At 36.7% G+C, this 12,553-nt stretch overlaps 1 protein-coding gene and 1 long non-coding RNA gene across 4 annotated transcripts in view; one reads left to right on the plus strand and one right to left on the minus strand.

The window, feature by feature from the left end:
- Positions 1-3,647, plus strand: part of LOC138915445 (uncharacterized) — a 50,895-nt gene extending 47,248 nt beyond the window's left edge. Inside the window, exon 3 of the long non-coding RNA XR_011421389.1 lies at positions 2,753-3,647. This is a non-coding gene — a long non-coding RNA (uncharacterized lncRNA). The remainder of the gene's footprint in view (positions 1-2,752) is intronic.
- ATAD2 (ATPase family AAA domain containing 2) overlaps positions 1-12,553 on the minus strand; it is a 66,557-nt gene that overhangs the window by 33,251 nt on the left and 20,753 nt on the right. For all 3 annotated transcript variants that reach the window (XM_023648918.2, XM_023648919.2, XM_023648920.2), the window contains exons 9-11: positions 6,494-6,601; positions 4,239-4,347; positions 3,861-3,976 (exon numbers count right to left, since the gene is read on the minus strand). In XM_023648918.2, the coding sequence (XP_023504686.2) occupies positions 3,861-3,976; positions 4,239-4,347; positions 6,494-6,601 (333 nt within the window). The remainder of the gene's footprint in view (positions 1-3,860; positions 3,977-4,238; positions 4,348-6,493; positions 6,602-12,553) is intronic.

Here is a 12,553-nt window from a genome sequence, read left to right on the forward strand (position 1 = left end):
CAATTCCATGAATGCACTTCATTAGTGAATGAAAAAGTAAATAAGACAACGGAAATATCATTTCAATCCACAAAGCACAACTTAAAACCAGGGAATTAATACTGACACCACAAAATTAACATTGAAACTAAACAAAACTCTTTATTTGAAACATACTGTCTTTTATTAATTCATCATGCCGATGTATTACCTTACCTTGCATAGAAGTCATGCTTAAAAAGAGCTGATAGTTTACTTTTGTAACATTATCAGGGGAAAGAAGAGCAGATTTCATCTACAGTCTTCGGTCTTCCGCATCAATAATGTAATACCAAAAGTTTTGCAAGAAAACATGTTGGGAATGAACAGGAGAGAAAGTAAGATAAAAGAAGAGAGAACTTAAAGAAATGGTAGTTGAGTGATAGGGACCAGGCCAATGTAAATAATTTAAAATAATTTTTGGTGACATCACTGCCATGGAATAACCTGCAGCTTTTTCATATATTCCAAAGTTATTCACTACTCTTAAGATAGAAATCTGAGGAAATGGGCTATACTCATAACTCTCAGTAGAAGTTTAAAAAGGCTGTAGAAATAGAACACGTGAGGGGTTAAATTCTACCAAAGTAATATGAAATTGATAACCAATTTCACATCATCAAATAACTGCTCTTGAAAAGAAACACTTAAGGAATATCCCAGAAAAACAGAAATGACAAAATAAAAGTAGCAGGAAAAAATCACAAGTGATGAATGAAATACATTAAAAGTTAAGAATGAAATATTAAAGAAAAAATAAGAAGAAATGGACATAATCAAATGTAAACACACACACACACAAAAGCAACTTTTAAGAAAACAATCAGACAAACAAATGGAATAAACCATAGTGATTTTAACAATCTTATTTGTGAGACTATCTTTTTTTTTTTTTTTTTGAGGAAGATTAGCCCTGAGCTAACTGCTGCCAATCCTCCTCTTTTTGCTGAGGAGGACTGGCCCTGACCTAACATCTACTTTATATGTGGGATGCCTACCACAGCATGGCTTGCCAAGTGGTGCCATGTCCACACCCGGGATCCAAACTGGCGAACCCCAGGCCACCAAAGCAGAACGTGTGCACTCAGTCTCACAGGGGCCTGTGAGACCATGTTAAAGAGGAATTAAGGATTCACACAAAGAGGAAGCAATGAGATGTTCATGACATTAACATTTGTGATAATGAAAACTAAATAGCCAGCAAGAGCAGAATCAATTTAATAAAACGTGATATATCCACATAATGGAATACTATTCAGTCATTAAAATGGAAAGAGAACATAACATGAAAACGGCAGGTTCACACTACCATATATTTGATTTTTACTGGGGGTAATGTATGTTGTAAAGGAGAAATGAAGAGAAAAAACTGGGGGAATTTGTTGTGTCTTTCAAATTCACTAAATTAACTAGGTACTTCCAACATTTCCTGTAAGAAGTAAATGCTATTATTTAATATTAATATGCTTCTGATCTTTAAAATTTTAAAATTCACCAATGTTTAACTGTGATTAATTTATACTACATAACTTTTATAATGGAAAGGGAAAAAAGCTTACTAATTTAAAAAAGTTTACTTAAATCAATATTTCCATACAGGGTGATGCAGGGAGAAAAGCTGTATAAGGAAAAGGGAATCAGAGACTAGGGTTTAAAAAATGGGTTAATAACATATAAGAACTAGAAGAAAAAGGAAGAGGATAAATTATGGTGATATAAAAGTTCAAGAGTGGACTTCCAGGTAAACATGACAGATTGAGTATATGGTTTTGTCTGTGCTCTTCCCTTTAATTCTGCTTAAGTGCATAAAATGAACAAAGTGAACAACAAAATGAGATGATAGCACTTGAGATATCCCAACAAAATTTTGCAAGTTAGAATGCAGAAGACCTTAGCAGACCCGAAAAAGCAAAAAAATCTAAAAAAAAGAAGCCCCCAGTAAGAAAGCTAATTTGCAAAACCCCTCACAGAATTTAGAGGCAACATATCTCAAGGCAGGAGTGAAAGGTGGGGTTGAAAACAGGAGAATGGAGTAAGACATTATTAAAGAACAGTGAGACGACCCTGATTCCCTTCCCCTACCCTGTGCAGGTAACTTGCTTGGACAGCTCACTTTCTGGTACAGAACAAGATGAGACACTGCAGGAATTAAATTAAAAACTCCATACTTAATGGTGGAGACTACTAACACTTCTCAGGTCTTCTGCTAAAACGCTGGCAGCCAGGCTTTCATAAGCTTCAGACAGAGACTGAAGGATTCATCTCTGGGATAAAACACCCCTAGATACTGACTTTGAGGACTTCTGGTGAAAGAATCAGCCCCACCAATTACCCTAAGGTGAGACCTACAAGTTAACAAACCCTACTAGTGAGATTTAAAAACATGCTTCACTCTTAAATATTAACAGAGAGTCAAGGATCACTAGACACTTAAGGAAAGCCTTGACTTAATATCAAGAGAGACCAAAACAAGAGAGAAAAGGTAAGAAGAGTAGATTAATCTAGAATGTCCAACATCCAAATGACATGAATTGAGGGAAAAGAAAAATTGGAGTGGAAAAGTTCCTCAAGTGATACCAAAAACTTTCCCAGAAATCAAGGACACGTTTCCAGATTGTGAAGGTATAGCACAGTGAAGTGGAGGAGAGGAAAAAGACATATCAATAGAGTGTGAGGTTATAGGACTGCTGCCAAAAATAAATAAAAATAACTTCCCATGCACTCTTTTTCTCAGGATATTTCTAGAACGTGCTCCATCAAAACACAGCTATAAACCAAGAAGGTCTTACTTGAACCAAGGAAGTAGGGAACCCAGCACTGAAAGCAACATAAAAGGCAATTCCATAATGATGGGGATGGAAGTCCCAAGGCTTAGCTGTGCTACAAGACAACGAGCAACCAGTCCTGACGGAAGCAGGAGAAAAAGGCCCCAGGAAGATGTGTCCAGAAAAACAAGGAGCCAACAGATTACTTGATATGTTTAACTGTACAGAAAAGAGTTTTATAGCTCTAGTGAAGACTTTGTGGATGAATTGATAAGTATATATAAAACTAATTTAAAAAAACCCACAAAAATTAGACAAGTATTAACGCTGAGGAGGCGAGAGGAGAGTTGTAAAAGAGAAGAAATGTAAGTCAATATACTATATATGGGTTAACTGTAAGAAATAGTTACACAGTCATAAAGCAAACACTGAAAACTGATTCAACAATTTTACATATGTATAAATAAACTATTGGGAGTGTATGAGGAAGGGAAAAAAAACGTGTCAATGTAAAAGATGGGGTAGGTAAAAGAGCCAAATAGTCACTATTCAGAGTTAGAAGTCTACAGATTGTGCCTAAAATAGAAAAAGCAGAAATTATAGTATAAACATATTATTTAGATATGTACATGTAAAGAACAGTTAAAGGATTGAAAGTAGTTGGCTCTAAGAAGTGTAAACCGAAACGGAGAAGGGGAGAGGAGGGACCACCACCATTGTTTCTTTGTGAAACTTACAGTGCTATTTATCTTTAAAATTATGCACATATACTACTTTGATACAAATTTAAAACTAAATTTTTAAAATGAAAGAAAAAAAAGAGTATGTATGGGAGGAATTTCAATAAATGTATGAAAAGCCACAGAGAATGATTTTTTTTCATGGAGAACTAATTTTGAAACCACTATTCTTATTAAACACTGAGAAACTAAAAATATTCAAAGCACCCAGGACCTTGCAGGAAAAGTGTAACAAATTACCGCAGACCTGAAAAATTTCAAGAGAGAAGCATTATCTTTCTGGACAATAGTAGCACAGCACAAATTTTGGCTAAAATAAAATGCATAGTTAAATTACCTTGGAGGTTGAATTTTGAATTTTTCAAAGACTTCTGGATAAAGTAAAGGAAACACCACCATCTCTTTTAGAGCTGCAATATGATTAGACAGGCCACCAACACTATCAAATCGTACCTGGTAACGAAAGGGAAACACTGACATTCTTGGATTTAGAGTCAAGATTAAAATGTCACTTCATCCCCAAGTATACCCAACCTGCACAGGGTCAACTGAGTAAGAGTATTTTAGTTGTGGTCTGAAGATTTAAAAAAAAAGAAAGAAGGAAAAAAAGTCTGTAAAGATCAAAGTTTCTGATAAAATAATTGGCTTCTGTTTTAACTTTAAACTAAAAAGAACAATATTATAGTTCAAGCACACATCTCAAAACAGTACTCACTGAAGAATCCAGTTGCATTGGATCAACATCAGCAAGGCTTGCTCCAATTTTCATTCGATCTTTATAAATTCCTTTTAATTCATCCTTCCGAAAATTTAGTGGGAGGCACCTATTTGAAAAAAGATTTTGTTAAAAAAAATCCATCAATTCACCTTCCTCCCTAAATTCCATGTTAGAATACGGACATTTTTCTTAAGAATTAAAAAAATAATTAAATTTCAACTGGAGCGATCTTGAGATTACATAATTCAACTTTCTCATTTTCTTCATAGGTTGAGAACTTAAGCATTAGAAATGTTTATATCTGAAGCTTTATTATTAAAGATATACAATCAAATGAAAATACCAGTTTTCAAGATGCCACAGCACGATAAAGTACTTCATGGTTGAAAATGCAGACAGTATCAACATTCATTACAATGACTGTGTCTAACATATATAGAGTTTACCACTTGCCAGTCATTGTTTTAGTTTTAGGTGCTTTTACATGTATTAACTCATTAAACTCTCCTAACAGTCTTATGAAGTAGGTATTATTATATACCCTATTTAAAGAAAACTGAGGCACAGAAAGGTTAACTAAAATGCCCAAGGTCACACAACTAGTAAGTGCAGATCCAAGAATCAAGCCCAAGCAATGTGTCTCCAGACCTGCTACAATACCTCTCAGCAAAATATTCATAGTCCACCAGCATTTGGATCCATATCAATCCTCTCAAGCAAGAATGAATCACTACTTTCCAAATACTTTCCAAAACAGTTACAGTAGGTTACAAAGACTACACCTAGAAGAGCCTGCTTGTTTTATAGACAGAAGAACGAAAAGTGCTTATGTTAGAGATTAAGATATTTGTAACAGAATGACTAAGCAAAGACTGACTGGTGCAGCTGAACACAAGTAAAAGCATACCATGCTCACCCCAAGTGACGATTCTCGCTAGCCCCAAGTTCCATGAGGAATTTATACTGTGCAATGTAAGATGGACAAGTTTTCAATTGCGGCTTTTAAAAGGGTATTTCTGGGGCAGGCCCCATGGCCAAGTGGTTGGGTTTGCCACTCTGCTCCGGTGGCCCAGGGTTTCGCCAGTTCAGATCCTGGGTGCGGACATGGCACTGCTCATCAGGCCACGTTGAGGCAGCATCCCACATGCCACAACTAGAAGGACCCACAACTAAAATATACAACTATATACTGGGGGGATTTGGGGAGAAAAAGCAGGGGAAAAAAATAAAGGGTATTTCTTAAATAATTCTTCATAGAAATATAACCTCATAATATAAAATCCACAACCTTTCTACGAACGAAAGCAAAGAAAAATCCAAGTTGTCTAAGTATACAGTTTTTGGATGATCTAACCCTCTGCTGTCCAATAGAAATGAAATACACGCAAAAAAGGTAATTTTAAATTTTCTATTAGCCACACTAAACAAAGGAAAAAGCAAAGTTAATTCTAATATTTTACTTGTCCAAATATATCCAAAATATTATCAACATGAAAAATCAGTATTTTAGAAATTGAGACATTTTACATTCTCTTTTTTTGTATTAAGTCTTTGAAACACAAGAGTGTATTTTTTTACAAAAACTTAGTGTATCTCAATTCAGACTAGGTACATTTCAAGTGCTCAAGAGCCACATGTGGGTAATGGCTACCATAATGGACAGGGTAGATCTAACATGATAGAAGAATAGATACAAAAAACAGTTGGTTCGCATGCCCCTTCAATTATCATGTTCTAATTGCTTCATCAAGCATTACTTTCTACCCTAAGAATGCTATATTACTAGAATCGAAGCACTGCCTTTTCATTCACCTACCCACATCTGTAAAATGGGAATAATCCTTGCCCTATTCTTCATATAATTACTGTGAAAATCAAATGAGTTGATTAGTATATATGTACTAATACTACAAGGAATTATGAAATGAGCAAACCCTTCAATATTCTTTAACAGTTCTACAATAAAAAGTATTATTATTATAAATAGAAAAAATATTTGAAATGAAAAAAAGTTATCTCCTTAAGTCAGTGTTTACCAAACACCATTTTGGGCAGATAATGGTTGTGCAAGAAAACATATGTCCTGTTATAAGTTTCAACTGTAGATCTCAAACTAGAAGTCATTCTAAGTTTACACATTAAACTGTTGTGTAATTCTTTAATCAAACTGTACCTATTTCCCAATTATTCAGCTTTCTCACCACTTAAATAAAATAGCTGGTAGTTTTGAAAGGCATCATTATGGGACCTACCTGTTGATAGCTCTATTACGGCTCCTTTTTCTTCGCCTCTCGAAGTGCTGCTCATCTTCAGAAGAGGAAGATGAAGTAGAGTCACTACTGTGGATTGCATGCCGCCGCCTAAAGTACAGAGAAAAACTGAAATCATGATGGAGGAGGACAGGGAAAAAAAGGCGTAAGACGCAAACATCAGAAATACCTAATATCCACAAAGGTTTATCATAAAATCAATATATTTCCTGAACCCATGAAGTAAGCTTATTGGCTGAATCTTTTGAAAGGCATAAAATAAAAGACTTGGATAGCTGAGAGGAAGGGAAAAAGAGTCAGGGGGCTGTGATAGAGTCAACCATCAAATGTTCACTAAGACAGGATATGGTCCAGGCAGAGTGACTTCTTAGTCTTAATATAAATCAGTTATTCTCAAAGAGAAAGATGGAATAAAGAGGGTATCATAACCTTTGAGACTGTAATTTTAAAAAGTATTTTCCAATATTATACTATATATAATTTCACATCTGAAAGCCATCACCTATTTTCAAGTGTCAACCTTAAAGGGAGAACATCAGAATTGGTTTTTTTAACTGTTTTTTAAAAAAGATTTTATTTTTTCCTTTTTCTCCCAAAGCCCCCGGTACATAGTTGTGTACTTTTAGTTGTGGGTCATTCCAGTTGTGGCATGTGGGACACTGCATCAGCATGGACCAATGAGTGGTACCACGTCCGCACCCAGGATTCGAACCACTGAAACCCTGGGCTGCCGAAGCAGTGTGTGCGAAATTAACCACTGCCACTGGGCTGGTCCTGAGAATTTTTATATAAACAAAAAGGGATCAAGAAGGGTTAAAAAAAAATTCTAGGGGGCCAGCCCGGGTGGTGCAGCTGTTAAGTGCACAGGTTCCACTTCTCAGCAGCCTGGGGTTCGCTGGTTCGGATCCCAGGTACGGACATGGCACCACTTGGCAAGCCATGCTGTGGTAGGCGTCCCAGGTATAAAGTAGAAGAAGATGGGCACGGATGTTAGCTCAGGGCCAGTCTTCCTCAGCAAAAAAGAGGAGGATTGGCAGTAGTTAGCTCAGGGCTAATCTTCCTCAAAAAAAAAAAATTCTAGGAAACAGTGAGGAATAAGATGGCCTTTTATCTATAGTATATCATCAACTTTAAATTCACAACTGCCACTTAACAGCTGTGCAAATGTGGATGAGTTACTCAACCCACGTAGGCCTCAATTTTCTCCCTTACAAAAAAGGATAAAAATATCATCAAGCTGTTAGGCTGCTTGTTAGTATTAAATAAGATACAAAGCAATACAAATGTTTAAAATTTTTACTTTATTTTTTTTAAGATTTTATTTTTCCTTTCTCTCCCCAAAGCCCCCAGAACATAGTTGCATATCTTGTTTTTTTTTTTTTGAGGAAGATTAGCCCTGAGCTAACTACTGCCGGTCCTCCTTTGTTTTGCTGAGGAAGCCTGGTCCTGAGCTAACATCCGTGCCCACCTTCATCTACTTTCTGTGTGGGATGCCTACCACAGCAAGGCATGCCAAACGGTGCCATGTCCTCACCTGGTATTCGATCAGGCAAACCCCGGGCTGCCGAGGAGCGGAATGTGCCAACTTAACCGCTGCGCCACCGGGCCAGCCCCCACAGTTGCATATCTTTAGTTGTGGGTCCTTCTAGTTGTGGCATGTGGGACACCACCTCAGCATGGCTCGATGAGCAGTGCCATGTCCACACCCAGGATCCGAACCAGCGAAACCCTGGGCTGCCAAAATGGAGCGGGCAAAGTTAACCACTCGGCCATGGGGCCGGACCCTAAAAAATTTTTAAATCACTTCTACCTTTGGACAGTGGCAAAACACCCACAGGAAAAACAAAGAACCTGGCTGGAAAACCCTTTAATCATTCTATTGGCTCAGGGTCTAGAGCTTTTCCTGAGTCAGAGTGCAATCATGGTAAGTAGGTATTTCCAAAAATATAAAAGGTTCACAATCCACTATCTGCATAATGTAGGTTGAGAATCTTGTACCTAACAATTCTGAAAACAAGTTTTTCCATTATTCACTTAGCAGCAAAACATGATCTAAAATGTCATAAAGGCAATTCATAGTCTTTATTTGTCACACAGACTACGATCACTCATATATTTTGCTATAGAATATATCTGACTACGAAGTGCTGGCCTAGACACCCCTAAGATGTTAATATTACATATTATGTATGTTGCATGTTACCTTTGTAAGTCCCCTCCCCCCACAAACAAAAAATCTGAATTCTGAAACACAAATGGCCCCAAGGGTTTTAGATAAGGGGTTGTGCAAACACAAAATTAAGTGAGAAAATAATCTTCCACCATCCACCTACCCAAACACACCCAAGACCATTTTTGTCAGCAGCCTGAAACTAAAACTATCTAGTACAAGTCTGCAATTTTATATGAAGACATTTAATATTACCATTAATATTTCAAAGAGATTCTAACCTGTTATGACATAATTCACATAATTGTATGTGAATTCACTATGTAGCCACATAATTAACACTAACTTCACAATTAATAAAAAGAACATTTTGTGAGTGCTTCTTGTACCAGGTGCTTGACATATTATCTCACTTAATTTTAATTAAAACTTTGGACAAGTACTTATTATAGGCTCATTTTACAGTCAGGGCCAATGTGGCTCATGGCTTATGTAACTTGCTCAAAATATCAGAATTAGTCAATGATGGCGTCAGAATTCAAATTTATGTCTGCCTATTCCCAAAAACCACATGCTATACAGTACTACACTGGTAATCTCCAGTTGTTTACTTCACAAACCAACCAAGTTATAAGCCAACAACAAAACCTTGTAGACTGACAAAGTTTCCAATGTTTCACTTGCAAAGTAAGGATTATTTTTAAACATGAAAGTACAGTTACAATAACAAACACATATAACACTTAATATGTGCCAGATATTGCTTTAAATGCTTTACATGTATTAAATCATCTAGTTCTCACAATACCATGAGATAGGTGCTATCATCCTCATTCTACGTATCAAAAAACTGAAGCACAGAGAGTTTAACTAACTTGCCAAGGGTCACTCATAAGACATAGAGCTGAGCTCGCAACCCAGGCTGTCCTAGTCATGGGTCTAGGTTATTTATAAGCACTCTATTCTGTAGAAAGGCCATTACTTCAGTTTTTAAAAGATCCTAAACACACATAAACAATTTCACTCATTTTTTTTCATTTTACTAAAAACTTTTGAAAAATCTGGCACAAAGAAGAACTGGACCAGCACTTTGAACCTAACCAGAGCATCTAGAGTTGCCAGTTGAAAGAGGTAAGGAGCACTTTGGAAAACTGGTGAAGCAATTGTGCTATTGTCACCTTCTTGTTCAAAGGGACTAGAAAGTCCAGAAACTGCAGACTGAAGCTAAAGAATAAACCTTAGATGACCAGAGGTTAGCAATCCTAAGCAAGAAAAGCCTGCTCAAAGGCAGCATTCCTGAAGTTCTTCTATGATAAGTATGCCAAAAGACCTTTGGAAGATCCTGCACTGTGGCTGCAAGACTTCGTGACCATTTGCCATGGATACTAAGAGCACTATTCAAATGATTCTTCAGAAGTGTGCTTTGTTTCCATTGCTTACGTAGCTGAAGTAGAACATCAACTATAAACAGAAGCTGGTCTCTTCAAGAAAAAGTAAAGAGGCTAAGCAAAATGACTACCACTAAGGTTGTTAAAAGGGATGAGATGTTCACACCACCTTGGCAAGAAAGTTAATAACATAAAAAAGGTGTAAAGAGCTATATTCAGGGCCAGCCCCAGTGCCCTAGTGGTTAAGTTTGGTGCGCTTCGCTTCAGCAGCCTGGGTTCAGCTCCCAGGCATGGACCTATATCACTCATCAAGGGCCATACTGTGGCGGCAGCTCACATACAAAGAGGAAGACTGGCAACGGATGTTAGCTCAGGGCAAAGGTTCCTCAGAAGGGAAAAAAAAAGGGCTATATTCAAAAGGTCAGGTAATACAAGTGTTAGTAAAGATGTGCAGAAACTGGAACTTTCATACATTCTTTGTGGGAATGTAAAATGAAGCAGCCACTTTGGAAAATAATCTGGCAATTCCTCAAAACGTTAAACACAGCTAGTATTTGACCCAGCAACTCCACTTCTAGGTGTATACCCAAGAGAAATGAAAAAGACATGTATGAAAAGTTGTACACAAATGTTCACAGCAGCATTATTCATAATAGCCAAGAAGTGGAAACAACTCAAATGTCTATCAACTGATAAATGAATAAACAAAATATGGTATATATTTATACAATGGAATCTTCTTTAGCACTAAAAGGGAATGAAGAGCTGATACATGCCACAATGTGCGTGAAGCTTGAAAATGTTACACCAAGTGAAAGAAGTCAGTCGCAAAAGATTCCACTTATGTGAAATTGTTCTGAAAACGCTTCTGAAATTGATTGTGGTGATAGTTGCACAACTCTGTGACTATATTAAAAGCCATTGAATTGTACAGTTTAAATGAATGAACTACATGGTATATATGAATTATATCTCAATAAAGTTATCAAAAAGAAAAAGAAAAAGTAAAAGTCTTAAAGGGCTTTATCAAAACCAACACCAAGAAGGTCATTAAGTCAAATAATGTGACTCAGGGTACAGCTTAAATCTCTTAGTTCATACTTAAATTTAAATGTGTCAGAATCTTCTACTAGTCTATGAGATCCAAGGGTAGGAATCCTGGCTTAATCATTTTTATATCCATAGTGTTTGGCACATGGCAGTATTCATACATTTGTTAAATAATTGGAGGGCAAAAAAATCCTGTACCCAAGGAGCTATGCAACAATGTGAGACACTTTCCATAGGGAAAGAGTAGACTGTGAACCAGATATGGAACTTGAGCACCAAAGTGACAAAAAAAATTCCAACCTGCTGTAAGATACATTGTAGGTGACAAGTGTAGAGGCAGTCAATCAAGTATGTTACTTCCAGAAATATAAATCCATTAAAGATGGGAGAAGAAATTAAATCTCAAAGTAACTGCCCGTCTCTCACTTCTGCTGGATCACACAGAGGCCTGTCCCTTGAGTCAGGCTACCCAGACAGCTGCCCTGAGCCCCATGCTTCGTGGGGATTCCACGGAGCACTAAACCTTACTCTCCTTTTCAGAAGACTATTAAATTTCACTAGTGAAATGTCAGTCTTTAACAACATTCTAAGGGTCCTATGAAAAGTAAGAACAGTTCAACCTCTTTCCAGTGCAATTCATCTTGGGAAGGTTGACAAGTTGAGTTTGCCTTCCTGATCCTCTATCCTTCCAGGTCGTGCTTGTGTGAAAAGGGATGATGAAACAAGAAATCCAGAATGTACATTTGTAGTTTTGACACTCAGAAAATGAAATTAAAAGACCCAGAGACACAAGTAGTAGTTCATGTATTTCCTAAAAGAGAGGAATTTCTCAGCACCTATGAAGATGTCACCTTCCATGACCAAAACATGAAGAGATAGTTTGCTTCTAAGAGGAGAGATGCAAGAACAGTTCAAATAGCTGAAGTCTCATAGGACTTTACTCTTACTTCTGAGCGAACTAATAATGTTAGGAAGAAAGTACCATTTCCCACATCAGTGTCATTTCTTTCCTGCCTTTTTCGTCTTCAAGAAGCTCTCTCATTAAAGAACTACTATAATGCTTCTATTACCCAGAAAGTTCTAACGCATCAGAAAACCTTTTATTACTTGGGAGAATGAGGAAATAACAAGAATTACCTCTTTGGATTTAAATATGACAGACAAGCAACAAGCGTTGGGATGTAGAAGGAATAGTAACCCACGATTTGAATAGTCAAAGAAAATTAATATTTCCTACTTTATAAAATAAACAAATCAAAAAACACATCCAGAAAAGGATGGTCAGAGTCATGAGAAGTCTAGAAGTTACGTAACTTATAATATTTATTATGGTAGGAAAATATGTCCATGATAGCGAAGACAAGGCTAAACCGCTATTTTAACTTAATGTAAAGATTAAATGAAACAGTCTGTAAAATGCTTAAGACCAAGCCA

This window comes from Equus caballus, chromosome 9, assembly GCF_041296265.1.
Source record: "Equus caballus isolate H_3958 breed thoroughbred chromosome 9, TB-T2T, whole genome shotgun sequence".
Taxonomy (NCBI): Eukaryota; Metazoa; Chordata; class Mammalia; order Perissodactyla; family Equidae; genus Equus; species Equus caballus.